Here is a 15,368-nt window from a genome sequence, read left to right as displayed (position 1 = left end):
AGGGTAGCCTGCATGAAAAATGTGTCAACCTCAATATGGAAACCGAGGAGAGAGTTGTCTAGGTAAGGATTAAAATAGAAAGGAAATAAGACTTTGTTACAACAAGACAATTCTACTTTGCCTGTCCACGTGGAGAATATAGGTGACACTAATTAGAAAACTTACTTAATGTAAGGGAACCTATAATATTGATGAATTTTAAATGTTACCATTTGGTGGCCTACCTTTTTGAAAAATTTTCTCAAAATGTAGATGAGACCATGAGTACAAATTATATTTCATCATTAGTTTTAACAATAAGGGAGGAATAATGATGTTATAATAGAAAGAATCTTATATGAGGTATACATGTTGTCCTGGAGTTCAAAAGGAAGAGTTTCTGAGCAAAGTAGATGAGCAGATGGCATCTGTATACTTTAAACAAGACTTTTATAAAGGTCTAAATTAATTTCTAATAATTTCCAAGGTTCTGAAGAGACTTCTAGAGGTTCTGTCACAGGTACAATATCTAGTCTTGTAGAATTATCAGTGAATGAGTGTGATAAACCTAGAAAGAACATTTCCTGATCTTTTCCTAGTGGAATAAAGCATTGACTTTCAAGTTTTGTTAATATTTCCATTGTGGTCATTTTAAATAACTTTCATTTTAAATGATATGGTTCTTTTCTACCTTGAATGTAGGAAGAAGAGAAAACTGGCATGCTGGCCAATGGTAAATATTATGTATATTCATATATTTTAGTTGGAATTGCATCTAAATAATTCTTAATAAATCACTATCTATTCTTGTTTTTTAATATCTCTAGAGAATTAAAGTTCATGGTTTGTCTCAATAATATATCCCTTCTGCTATCTTGAAGCATTTCTTTTTTAAAAGCCCAAGACTGGATAGCTTTTGGTGTAATTTACCAAATATTCAAAGAAGAATTTATGCCAATTTTTTAAAACTCTTCCAAAGAACAAGAAGGAATATTTCCAAACTCATTCTATGAGGTCAGAGTCACCCTGATACCAAAACCAGAGGAACATCATGAAAAGAAAACAGTCCCATTTAAAATAACATCCAAAAGAATAAAGTACTTAAGAATAAATTAACCAAGGAAGTAATATACATGTACATTGGAACTACAAAATACCAATGAAAAAAATTGAAGCAGATGCAAATAAATGGAAAGATATTACATGTTTATGGACAGGAAGAATTAATATTGTTTTAAAGTCCATACTGCAGGACATTAAATCACTGGATCTGCGAACTACAGACCCAGTGTAGTCCCTATCAAAATTCCAATCGCATTTATCACAGACAGAAAAAAGCAATCTTAAGATTCACATGGAACCGACAAGAAAAAGCAATAAAAGGCATCCAAATTGGAAAGGAGGAAATGAAACTGTCACTGTTTGCAGACGACATGATAGTGTACATGGAAAACCCTATAGACTCCACTCAAAAACTACTCGACCTAATAAATGAATTTGGCAAAACAGCTGGATACAGAGTCAATACCCAGAAATCAAAGGCATTCCTGTACACCAGCAACGAAACTGCAGAAACAGAAATCAGGAAAAAAATCCCATTCGATATAGCAACAAGAAAAATAAAGTACCTAGGAATAAACCTAACCAAGGAGGTAAAAGACCTGTACTCAGAAAACTACACAACACTGAAGAAAGAAATTAAGGAAGATACAAACAAATGGAAGCATGTACCATGTTCATGGATTGGAAGAATCAACATTATCAAAATGGCCATACTACCCAAAGCGATTTATAGATTCAATGCAATCCCTATTAGAGTACCCATGACATATTTCACAGATATAGAACAAACATTGCAGAAATTCATATGGAACCATAAACGACCTCGAATAGCTGCAGCAATTTTGAGAAAGAAAAACAAAGCAGGAGGGATCACAATACCTGATATCAAACTGTATTACAAGGCCACTGTAATCAAAACAGCCTGGTACTGGCATAAAAACAGGCACATAGACCAATGGAACAGAATAGAGAGCCCAGAAATAAACTCAAGTCTATACGATCAATTAATATTTGACAAAGGAGGCAGGAGCATAAAATGGAGCAAAAACAGCCTCTTCAACAGATGGTGTTGGGAGATCTGGACAGCTACGTGCAAAAAAATGAAACTCGATCACCAACTTACACCATACACGAAAATAAACTCAAGATGGATAAAAGACTTAAATATAAGCCGTAACACCATAAAAGTCCTTGAGGAAAACATTGGCAGGAAAATCTCAGACATTCCACGCAGCAACATCCTCACAGACACATCCCCTAAAGCAAGGGACATAAAGGAAAGAATAAACAAATGGGACCTCATCAAAATAAAAAGCTTCTGCATGGCTAAAGAAAACAGCACCAAATTACAAAGAGTACCAACAGTATGGGAAAACATATTTGCCAACGATACCTCAGACAAGGGCCTGATCTCCAAAATATATAAAGAACTCACTCGACTCCACTCCAGGAAGACAAACAACCCAATTAAAAAATGGGCAAAGGACTTGAGCAGACACTTCTCCAAGGAAGACATACAGAGGGCCCAGAGACATATGAAAAGATGCTCAGCATCACTAGCCATCAGAGAGATGCAAATTAAAACCACAATGAGGTATCATCTCACACCAGTCAGAATGGCCAACATAAACAAATCCACAAACAAATGTTGGAGAGGATGTGGAGAAAAGGGAACCCTTGTGCACTGTTGGTGGGAATGCAGACTGGTGAGGCCACTGTGGAAAACAATATGGAATTTCCTCAGAAAACTAAAAATGGAACTGCCCTTTGACCCAGTAATTCCGCTGCTGGGATTATACCCTAAGAACACTGAAACACCAATCCAAAAGAATCTGTGCACCCCAATGTTCATAGCAGCACAATTTACAATAGCCAAGTACTGGAAGCAACCGAAGTGCCCATCAGCAAACGAGTGGATCCAAAAACTATGGTATATTTACACAATGGAATTCTACGCAGCAGAGAGAAAGAAGGAGCTTATACCCTTTGCAACAGCATGGATGAAACTGGAGAGCATTATGCTAAGTGAAATAAGCCAGGAAGTGAGGGACAAGTACCATATGATCTCACCTTTAACTGGAACATAAGCAATAGAAGAAAAAAGCAAACAAAATATAACCAGAGACATTGAAGTTAAGAACAATCTAACAATAGCCAGGGCGGGGGTGGGGGCGGGGATAGTAGGAAGAGGGTATTACAGGAACTACTATAAAGGACACATGGACAAAACCAAGGGGGAGGGTGGAGAGGGGGGAGGGAGGTGGGTTCACCTGGGGTGGGGTAGAGGGATGGGGAGAAAAGGCATACAACTGTAATTGCATAACAATAAAAATAAATAAATAAATAAAAATAAATAAATAAAATAAAAATTAAAATTAAAAAAAAAAAAAAAGATTCACATGGAACCACAAAAAATCCAAATAGCGAACACAGTCTTACAAAAGAAAAACAAAACTGGAGGCACCACACATCCTGATTTCAAACTATCAATATGTTAAAAAGCTATAGTAATCAGAAGAGTATGTTATTGCCATTAGAAACACACAAAAATAAATGGAACAGGATAGAGAGTCTAGAAATAGACCTATGCACATATGGTCAGTTAATTTTTGACAAAGGCACCAAGAATACCTAGGAAAAGATAATGTCCCCAGTAAATGGAGTTTAGAAGACAGCTACATGCAGAAGATGAAACTGAACTCCATGCCTCAAACCACAGGTAGCAAACACAAGGCCTGCGGGCTGAATCCCTCCCTTCACCTTTTTTAATCCAGCCCGGCACCTTGTTTCTACCCAGCAGCAGTGCCGAGCTCTCACTTAACTGTTACGGAATAGTTACATTTATACAGTCCTAAAATTGCATTCAGCCCTTTGAAGGCAACTGTGAGGCTGATGTGGCCCCCAGTGAAAATGAGTTTGACACCCCTGCCTTAAACATATACAAAAATAAATCAAAATGGGTTAAAGATACACACACACACACGTACATATTTATTTCAGCCTTTAAAACAAAAAAGGAAATCCTGCCATTTGCAGCAACATGGTTGAGCATGATAAACATTTAAGTGAAATAAGGAAGGCAGACACAGAAAGGCAAATACTACGTGATCTCATATGTGAAGTCTAAAAATGCCAAAATCATAGAAACAGAATAGAATGATGGTTACCAGGGACTGGGAGATCAGGATATGGGAAGATGTAGGCCAAGGGGTACAAAGTTGTAGTTAATGCAAGATAGAAATGTTCTGGAGATCTAGTGTGTAACAATGTGACTGTTGGGGTTTTTTAAAATATATTTTATTGATGATGCTGTTACAGTTGTCCCATTTTTTCTCCCCTTCATTCCCCTCCACCCTGTACCCCCCCCAACATCATTCCCCCACCTTAGTTCATGTCCATGGGTCATACATATAAGTTCTTTGGCTTCTACATTTCCCATACTATTCTTACCCTCCCCCCGTCTATTTTGTACCTACCAATTATGCTTCTTATTCCCTGTACCTTTTCCCCCATTCTCCTCCTTCCCCCTTCCTGCTGATAACCCTCCATGTGATCTCTATTTCTGTGATTCTGTTCCTGTTGCTTAGTTGTTTGCTTAGTTTGTTTTTGTTTTTTTAGGTTCGTTGTTGGTAGTTGTGAGTTTGTTGTCATTTTACTTTCCATATTTTTGATCACCTTCTTTTTCTTAGATAAGCCCCTTTAACATTTCATATAATAAGGGCTTGGTGATGATGAACTCCTTTAACTTGACCTTATCTGGGAAGCACTTTATCTGCCCTTCTGTTCTGAATGAAAGCTTTGCTGGATGGAGTATTCTTGGATGAAGGTCCTTGCCCTTCATGACTTCAAATACTTCTTTCCAGCCCCTTCTTGCCTGGAAGATTTCTTTTGAGAAATCAGCTGATAGTCTTACTAGAATCCTTTGTAGGTAACTGTCTCCTTTTCTCTTGCTGCTTTTAAGATTCTCTCCTTATCTTTAACCTTGGGTAATATAATTATGTTGTGCCTTGGTGTGTGTTTCCTTGGGTCCAATGTCTGACTGTTGTTAACAGTAGTGTATTATGTAACTCAAAATTTGCTAAGAAGGAACATGTCAAGTGTTCTCACCACACAAAAAAAGGTAAATAACTAGGCAAGGTCATGGGTGTCAATTTGCTTATTGTGGTAAATATCTCACAATGTATAAATATATCAAATTACCAAGTTGTACACCTTAAATATATTTAATTTTTAATTGTCAGCTATACCTCAATAAAGTTGGGGGGAAAAGAATTTTTTTTTTGTTATTTTTCTCAGGCCCTTTGCCTTCCACATGTAAGTGTACATTAGGCATGTATATAAGCATATATATGTATGTTGATGTAATCCTACTCTTGTACATAAGAAAATCATGCTTATTATAGATATATGATTATGATTATATATTCTTTATATATAAATATTTATCTTTGTTTTTATATGGATTGCATATGATTAAAATGCTTGTTTTAAGGGACCATACAAGTTTCTCTACATTTATAATATCTTTTCTTATTTTTTGTTCTAGTGGTGCTGCTTGATTCATTAGATTCTGTTGCAGAGGTCAACCCTGATGAACAAGATAAAGCAACAACTATGCCTAAAGTTCTGCCTGAAATAACTGATAATGAAATGGCAGGAACAGGTAAAAATGTTTGAAAAACTCAATATTTTCTAAATATGTAATATTTTATAACTGATTAACTTCATTTATGTGTACTATATAATAACATATAGTAACTATACTAACAAAATTTTATATCTTACATTTTTTTACAGTATTTAACACCTTAAATAATCTGAACTTGCTGATGGTCACATCTAGTGCTAGTCAACCAAGTAAAGTGTATTTTTAAGTAAATGTTGTGTTTTTTTTAATTTACTGATTTGAGAGAAAGGAAAGGAGAGAGTGAGAAACATTGATTTTTTGTTCCACTTATTTATGCATTCATTGGTTGCTTCTTGTATGTGCCCTAACCAGAGATAGAACCCACAAACTTGGTATATCAGGATGCTACTCTAACCAAATGATCTACCTGGCCAGGGCTTAAGTAAATGCTTATTAACGAATGAATGAATGATGTTAATATAAAGTATAGCACTATAGGTGAATATTAACTAAATTTTTTGTCCTTCTCCAGAGTATTCAGTTAAATTTGTCCTGTATAGGAGAAATGAAACTTAGGTCTTATTGTGCTTTTCCACAGTTCCTTTGTTGAGGAAAAAGCTGGATTATACCCCAGAAATTTGAAATGCCTAGGACCATCTATACTTTACTAAAGATTGTAAAGGTCTATTTTTTTTTTCTTAAGATTTTATTTATTTTTTAGAGAGAGGGGAAGTAAGGGAGAAAGAGAAGAAGAGAAACATCAATATTCAAGAGAAACATCAATTGGTTGCCTATTGCACACCCCCCATAGGGGAACTGGCCCGCAATCCAGGCATGTTCCCTGACTGGAAATTGAACCAGAGAGCTTTCGGTTGGCAGGCCAGTGCTCAACCCATTGAGCCACACCAGCCAGGGCAAGGTTGTAAAGGTCTTTAAGACAATGTGGACTCCTTATCTCCAAATGAAATTTTATGTATACTCTATATAGATAAAAATGGTTTATTGTTGGTATAAACATAAATGTTTACAGTTGTAACATTTACAAATAAAGTTAGAGCAGTAATGGTCTTTGAAATTTTTGAAATCAGAAGTTATATTTGTTGTTCTCATATCACCATCAGACTTCTAATATGTTCGTGTATTTTGTTCTTATTGTATAATACGAAAATGTTCTTGATTTACCACATAAATAGTTTCAAATGGGAACTTTTAATCAGCTTGCTTTGCAAGTCCCAGTTGACCAGTATGGTCAACTAAACGAAACACTTAGGAAAAAAAGAGCAATAGAATTGATAAATCACTAACAAACTCTAAACATCTGTTAGAATTTTATTGTTATTTTTTAATTTCTACTTTCTTATTGAACTATAATATGCCTATAGAAAAGTAATATAATACTTCTATATCATGTATTATAATAGTGCAACTTGATGAATTTTCAAATACTGAACAACACACACCCATGTAACCAGCAACCAGATCAAAAACGCATGACCCAACCCACAAAGTCTGCTCAGATCTCTTTTTTCTAGTCGCTGCCATTCTAAGTCACCACTACCTTGACTTGTTTCACCCATTTCTATTTTAAAATACACATAAAAGTCAAAAAACTACAACAGAATTTTTCCATCAAGACATGTTACTCATTTATTTGTTTTTACTCAACTGGGTATTCTGCTATGACAAAAGCATGTGCTGAACACATGTTCCTCAGTCCTACTGCTGTTTATTTAAGTTCACGTCACTTAAGTACTGTGATAGTAGATCCACCTGCACGGTTTTCAGTAAGTAGACATGAATTCTTTTAAAAGACCAGTGTCAAGCTATAGTTTTTCTAATTAGAGACACATTATAGGAAGTTCATATATGTACAGTATGGCCAGAGAAACTTTATCCTAAGATATGCATGAAAACAAAGCAGAGTTATCACTGATGGTCTTTAAAATATTACAGTTACATAAACGGTGCATTTAGAGTAACTTCTATTATAAGCATTAAGTTTTAAAGCATGTTTCAAAATGAAATTTCAGCCAAACATCTGTGAAATCCATGATTTTCTGTGAAACACTATGATTTTATAAAATACAGTATGAAAACCACTACTGTAGGTTATAAGAAAAACTCGAAAGTAAAAAATGTATTGCTAAAAGTAAAAATTATTTCAAGATGATCCAAGCAGTTATATAAAGCTGTAGGGTTTTTGTTTGTTTTTTTGGTGTCATTTCTTAAATGTTCTATGAAATATTTTGATGAGTTAGTTACTGGAAGACAGTAGAATATGAATTTATTGTCATGTAGACTTTGATTCATATTCTGATCCTTGCCAGTTATTACCTGGGTGACACTGGACAATTAATACTTCTAAGCCTGTTTCCTCTTTAAAATGTGACCTTGTGATAATCAACCGAGGTAATGTATGTAGAATGTTAAGATTCAGTAAGCAATAGCAACTCTATTGTTGTCATCATTATAATTTATATCAACTGTCTATTAATAGAAGTTAAAGAACCTGGAGGCATTATAGTATAAATCTGATTGGCTGTGGGATATTGAATTTACCTGGCACTTAAGAGGTAATACACTTGAAAATCTTCAAATCAGCATCTGAACTTTATTTAAGAACTGAATAGATTCTTAAAACAAATAGATTTTTTTGTTTTGCTTTTTTTTTTAACCATTTTTTTCCAAGATTAAGCAGGCTCAGACTAGGTGCTACATTGTCAAAGATCATCTTTTTAAAATAATATTTATGAAAGCCTTTATGCTTTGTTGTATTGAAAAGGTTAGTATATATAACAGTGAGGTTTTCCTGACACCAGGTGAGAGCTAGTCTTTCACTTACTCTCATTTGCTTCATGGGCAGGTACCATCTTGTGCACTGGCTGCACGGACTGGAGCGGTCACAGGGTGACAGTATTGCTCCACAACCTGGCCCTTGCCTCTGCAAAATAGGATTTGACCCGTCTCAACTTTCTTAAGTGGAAAAATACAGGGAGCTTTGGACTTTTGTAGAAATATATAAAATAACTACATAGAATACTCTCTTTTTTAATATAAGATCCAGGCAGGTCCGGCCTTTTCATAAAATGCAGGAAAAAAGTTAACTTGTATGACTTTGAAATATTTTAATGTCACTTGGGTTAATGACTCAAGTTAGAAGGAAAGTATCTTTCCCCTGGTCTGTTTTCTGAGCCGCCCTTAAACCTCTCTATCCTCTATTTCTAATTTCTAACTTTCAGGTCATTTGTTTTTCTGCACGTTTGTCCTGCTGTTGCTTTAGAGAGCCAGGAACCTCTTCTTTCTGACACTTCACACCTGATAAATTAGGTATGAACATTCAGTACTGCTATGTTACTTAACATCGGGGTCATTTCAGTTATATATACTCAGCAGATACTGAAGTATTCTGATATTTCTGTACAGGAGAGAAAAAAACACCTGTGCCTTTTTCCTTTTTTTATAAAGACTAATTCTCTCCGTCAGACATGCTACTCAGTCAGTCAGATGGTTAGGGAAAGAGTTAGGCTTACCTTCACAGGCAAGATCTTTTTCCTGAAGTCCTATTGAAAAGTCCCTGCCACTTGCCACTTAACTGTTAACAATCCTGCTCTTAACTATCCCCCCCTTTTGTTTATAATTCATTTAAGCAAATCTGTTGTTTATTGAGCACTCTCCAAATAGCACTGGTGACCTGAAGCATTAGGTAGAAAGATATCCCATTGTAAGGCATTCTTAACACAGTCTTTTTGTGTGGCATTTGGCTGCTTCTTTCATTTATAGTTAAAAACAGCTCCTTAGATAAATAATAGCCACTATACAACTTATATAGAAGAAGATAGGCTGTATGTACTTTTGTATTTTTAAGCATTAATCAAAAGAAAAGGAGACTGGTCATCCCATTTTTCTCCTTTTCTATGACTTGCACTTTTTTCTAATTTTGAAAATTTCACTGTTAGTAATGAAAGTTACAAAATGAGTAGGAAAGTACTCATAAAAATATTGGATCTTTGTTATCATTACATTCCTTTAAATTTTTTTTAAGATTTCTCAATTGGTGGGAGGAGGAGAAAGTTAATAGGGAAGGAGGAGTGAACAGTGACATCAAGTGTTCCGTTTTTGGATGACTAGGTGAAATAGTGATGCCCTTAGCTAAAACAGGAAATACTAGTAGTAAAATGAGTTTTGTTGGGGAGTATAATAAATTCAAATGGGGATATGTTAGATGTGATTTACTTACCAAACAATCTAAATGTATTTATTCAGGAAAAAAAATAAGGACAAAAGACAGGTATGAGCATTACAGGCATACGTGTAATAGATAAAGCTAAGGGTTTTGATGATGTTTGGCATAAATAAATAAGTGAATAAATAAATAAACAAATAAATAAGAAAGGAGTTTAAAAAAGAAGGCTAAAGAGGGAGCTCTGAGGTGAGCCACGTTACCGTAAGAGATGGAAAAGTAGCCATATGAGTGGTGGGAGAACAGTTCCCAGGAAAAGGACAGTGCCAGATGTCTCACAGTGTTGAAGAGAACTGAAGATGACTGTATTTGGCCATTAGGAAATTGTTTTTCATTATAGCAGCATGAGCAGGATATTGGAACACATTGAACTGCAAAGTTAGAGGAGTTGAATTTTAGTTGAAGAAATACAGACTACTGCTTGGTGGCACAGGGAAGCTGAGAGAGGTAGTGGCAAGGAAGAAACAGAATCCTTGAGATGATTGTGTCAGTTTGGGAAATTTAGGAGTAATTTTATCCAATGCAGAGGGTCTGATTAAAGGTAGTAGGAAGAGAGGGAAATAACCAATGGAGTCAGATTTTAGAGTTAACATCTCAACTTGCTGGAAAGAGTTACTGAACCTGCTATGATTTCACACTGGTAGGCCATACCTACATATTACCTAGTTTTGTATTTAACTCCCATCATTATAATGTCTTCATTGTCCTACAGTGGTGTTCACATTCCTAACAGACTAAGGGATGATATTAGTTGTTTACATTTCTCATGTATTTGTCTGATTATACTGGAGGTTACATTTATTTTAACAGGTGTTTCTTATGGACAAAGCAATAGTGACATTGAAGCTCTTTATCAGGCTTATTGTCATATAGCCCATTCCTTAGGAGATGCTGATGAACAAAGAATTGAGAACACTGCCATGGAAAATACCAAGAGCTCGGTGAAAGGTTATCCTCAAGAAAATGAAGACTCCTCCAAAAACATCTCTACTACAGAATCTGGTAAAAGCTCGTTTTAGACCCTCTCTGAACAGTTTCCAGTTTAGTGTAATTTAGATACAATTTGCTGTAGTGATTATTTCTCAGTCTCTGAATTTATTTAAAGGGTTTGTTCAAATAAAATCTGGAAATCAGTGGTTTACCTGGTGTCAGGGAGCTTTAACGCAGCACCCCCGTCTGCCACGGATGAAGAATAAGTCTACCAAGACATGATCTGCTTGGGGAGGAGAGGTGGCCGCTTCTCTCAAAGGAGAAGGGCTCAGAGCCTTTCCCTCCATGGGCTTTTATTAGGTTCATTCGCATAGGAATACAGATAAAGCTCATCAATCATTGTCAGCCAGTAAGGGTTAAACAGTACATCATTTACAGAGAACTTTGAGGGCTTATTCTGAGTTACAGCCAAGTAGTTAGAGGGCTATAAAACTTTAGGCACCAGACTCATCTCAGGTCTGGACCCTTATCTCTTAAACTGAGGGCACAAATTAAGTAGGTTTCACAGGAATGTATGTATTTTTGTTAGGCCTGATTGCCCAGGGAATCTGCCCCTCCCAGCACAGGACTGCACTGCCCTCTGTTATTGCTTCAGGCTTAAGTCAGGCAAGGGAAGTAAGGCAGCCAAGAGATTAGAAGACTTCTTGCAGACAGAATGAGGACTCAGGCTATTTCAAAGCCGAGGGGTGAGGGTCCATCACCCCCTTTTTCCACAGCCCCCTGAGTCCTTCCCTGCAAGCTTATCCCTGGTGACCAGAGCCTGTCTTAGGTTGATCCTCCCTTGAGGATTCTTACCCGTCATTGGCTAACTGGTCAAGCTCAGGACCAAGCAGGGTGAAGTGGGCAGAGGTGGTACACCTGCCAGGGAGATAAGCTTTGTCTCCTTTGTGGCTTATGGTCCCAACTCTGACTCAGCCTTAACCATGGGGGGTTACAGCCTCTGAAACCAGGCAGGGCGGTTCCCAACAAACTGTAAAGTTACAGCTGAACACAGGATAAAATTTCAATTTCTTTTCTAATATGCCTTGACCAGAATAAGAAATTACTTGAGTTTTTACATTTTTAAATCTTTTCCATGTATATATACCAAAGTTATTTTTTAAATAGAGAATAGTATTTTAGGATCAATTAAATACATACTCAGCAGATAAATATGTGTGTGGATATACCCATACACATGTATTTGATGTATGTATAACTATGCATCAAATATATATATGTATTTCAAATATAAATATCAAAGAGGTTGTCTTGGTACAAGCAACTTTACAGTGGGAAGTTGGATTAATTGTATATGCCATTTTAACTATGTCAGTCAGAGAAAATGTAATTTTGTTGGTATGACACATAAAATTAAGCAAGTGAAATACATTTTTTATTGCTATTTTAACTTTTCCCCCCTCTTAGATCTTCCCACAGTAGAGGAGCTAATGAAACCTATCAGAATAGATTCTTGTGGGATCAGTGGTTTGGATGTACAACTTGTCAGGTATGAGTTTTTTGAAATGGATTGTGCAAGTTCTTTTTCTTGTTTGTTTATTGTTTTGTCACTGGAAACATCTAGAATCGTTTGTTCTACACAATCATTCCTTGTGAATGGTTAATGTAGTTACATGTGTTTACCTATGAGTCACTGCTGTCCTCTTTTTAAGAGTTTTTTAAAATTAGTTTTTACTTAGTTCATCAAACTTCTTCTATTGCTAAAATTAAAAAAAAAAAATAGATGCTACTAAAAAAGTTAGTGCCACTAAGTTGTCTTAAAGCTTTTTACTGAAAAATAATTTCTTCAGCTTTCAGTAGCTCAGGGACAGTTGATTCGAATGAAGAGATGAAACACAAATTTTATTCTGTATATGAGTCATAGACTTGCTTGTTTATAAACCAGTTAGTTATGTACTTTGTCATAGACTGCCCATCATCTCATGGGGTGAGTTCTTTGGGCACAAGAGAAATGGGCTTCATGAAAGTGCTGCAGCTCCAGTACATTTAAGTTGAAGCTTGTGGGAGGGACCTCACTGTAATTCTCTACCACTCAGAATAGCACATCATCATAACCTCACCATAAAACAACTTTGCATTTGTGTATCACTTAAGAGTGTCACATTCATTATCTTATGTGGTTTTTCTAACAAGTAGGAGAGGCATCCCTTTTTTTTTTTTTTTTTTTTTAAATTTTCATTGCATCCTTAATCTCCATCATTCAGGTGATGAAACTACAGTAAACTCGCTTTAGTGATGAAGCTCTTACAAGAACTGGGTGATGATGTGGATGAATACAGCTAATATTTTTTGTTAAGATTTTATTTATTTACTCTTAGAGAAGGGGAAGGGAGGGAGAAAAAGAGTGAGAAAATCATCAATGTGTGAGAGAAACTTTGATCAGTTACCTCTCACACACACCCTGCAACCCAAGCATGTGCCCTGACTAGGAATTGAACCAGTGACCCTTAGCTTTGCAGGTCAATAACCAACCAACTGAGCCACCCTGGTCAGGGCAACAGCTAACATTTTTATCACATGCTTACCGTGAGCACAGTACTATGCAAACTGGGAGGGAGGGGAAGAGAGAGAGAGAGGCATTAATGTCAGAGAGAGAGAGGCATTAATGTCAGGGAGAAACATACAAGGCTGCCACCTTGTATGAGTCCCGACAGAGGTTTGAACCCACAACCTGGTTATGTGCCCTGACTGGAAATCAAACCCATGATCGTTTGGTCTACAGGACAACACTCCAACCTACTGAGCCACACCGGCCAGGGTACTATGCAAAGTCCTTTACATACACTATTTTATTTAATCTTGTAGCAACTCCATGAAGTATATTCCATTATTATTTCCATTTCATAGATAAGAAAACTGAGTCTTAAAGAGGTTAAATAAATGGCCCAAAGTCATCTGACTATGGCCAGGGTACACAGGACATCCATGTGCTTAACCATTTAATAATGTCAGATCTTTGGTGTCCAAGAAATATGTCTGAAAAGGCTATCATCCATTCATGTACTATTTATCCATTCATTTATGTTTTCAACAGACACATTTTGAGCCCCTTCTTGTATTACATCTGTGTCATGGAAATCCACTTGCATTGATTTCTTGGCCTTGTTTCTATATTCGTACTAAAGCAAAAATGATACAGTGAAGCTTACACTAAAACCCACCTACTTGTATGCTCAGTCTAGTATTCTTCCACAAATGTGCAGTGCTAGTTATTATTTTTAAAGGGTAGGTTGTGCTTACTCGTCATTGCTGTTTGGGGATATGTTAGTGTTACTGAAAAGATTTTCTATTTCTTGTGTCTTTGCTGGCATACATGGAACAACTTTAGTAATGTGAATTCTAAAACATAGATTATTACATTTGTGTTTAAAAGCTGGAAACAAGTATACTTACATTAAAAGCATAGCAATAACTATAGAAATGCCAGTAGTGCAAACTTTAGTACACATACCCAAAAATTCTTTAGGAAACTGTAGGGTAAATAATCCTAGCTGCTATAACAGAAAACCCTTGAAATTTTTGTATCTTAACATCATCAGAATTCACTTCTTGGTCACATCATAATTTCCTGTGTGTTATTGGGGTTAGGGTAGGGCTCTACAACACACAGTCATTTAGGGACTCAGGCTTTTTCACTCATAAACACGTGGTTTTAAGGATGTCATGGCCTCATCCAATCAGTTGATAAGGAAAGAAAAAGGGTAGTTAAGGATACTTTCTTTTAACTGCCTCACCATAAAAGAATACACCACTTTAGCTCACATTGTATTGATAAAAACCATAGCACATCTAGCTAACAAGAGGTCTGGGAAATGTGGTTTGCTTGTAAACCCAGAAAGAAAAATAAATTACTTTGGTAGGCATCTAGCCAGTCCCAAGCAGAATATACCCTTCTGATAGCCAAATTTCCATTTTAACTTTCACGCACAGACCCTCTCATCTCCTCCCCAAAGCAAACAGCTCAGAGTCCCATTTAGGTCTGTATCCATCTGAAAGGCCAGGATTTCCAGGTGAGGTGCAGTCCTTTCCATCAGGTTTGAATGGGGCTTTTGATTGTCTAATAATCAATGATTTAAAAAGGTAAATTACATACTGCCTCATTCCTGCAATTGCAGTGTATAATGGTGGAACTTCAACAAGTACTCCCATTCAGGAAGGAAATACAGTAATCATTCAAAGACACCCCCCCCAACATACACATACACACACACACCATTGCAAATAGGGATTTTCCTTGATTAGGCCATTGCTCTGCTCTTAACGAGGAACTACTGGATTAATAAGTTGTTCCATATAGCTCCTGGTTCCACTCCTTAGAGGATTTTTCTAGTGTTTAATCACCCTGGGGCACACTAAGGTGAGTTTTGCAAGGCAGGTGCACCCATCTTGGAGGATGCACTCCTTTCTCAGTTCACTTCTTACCTGCAGATGGTTTTAAGTCTCCCAGACAGTCACTGGCCTTCTTTTTTT

General features: G+C 36.4%; 1 protein-coding gene across 5 annotated transcripts in view; it reads left to right on the top strand.

The window, feature by feature from the left end:
- Positions 1-15,368, top strand: part of CEP162 (centrosomal protein 162) — a 76,463-nt gene that overhangs the window by 15,124 nt on the left and 45,971 nt on the right. For 3 of the 5 annotated variants that reach the window (XM_024576630.3, XM_045184865.2, XM_024576629.3), the window contains exons 8-11: positions 682-712; positions 5,588-5,704; positions 10,719-10,910; positions 12,306-12,387. In XM_024576630.3, coding sequence (XP_024432398.2) covers positions 682-712; positions 5,588-5,704; positions 10,719-10,910; positions 12,306-12,387 — 422 coding nt within the window. The remainder of the gene's footprint in view (positions 1-681; positions 713-5,587; positions 5,705-10,718; positions 10,911-12,305; positions 12,388-15,368) is intronic. The other 2 variants (XM_045184864.2, XM_024576631.3) reach the window with 2 other exon arrangements.

This window comes from Desmodus rotundus, chromosome 11, assembly GCF_022682495.2.
Source record: "Desmodus rotundus isolate HL8 chromosome 11, HLdesRot8A.1, whole genome shotgun sequence".
Taxonomy (NCBI): domain Eukaryota; kingdom Metazoa; phylum Chordata; class Mammalia; order Chiroptera; family Phyllostomidae; genus Desmodus; species Desmodus rotundus.
The sequence above is the reverse complement of the archived record's forward strand: the minus strand, read 5'-3'. Positions and strand labels throughout refer to the sequence as shown.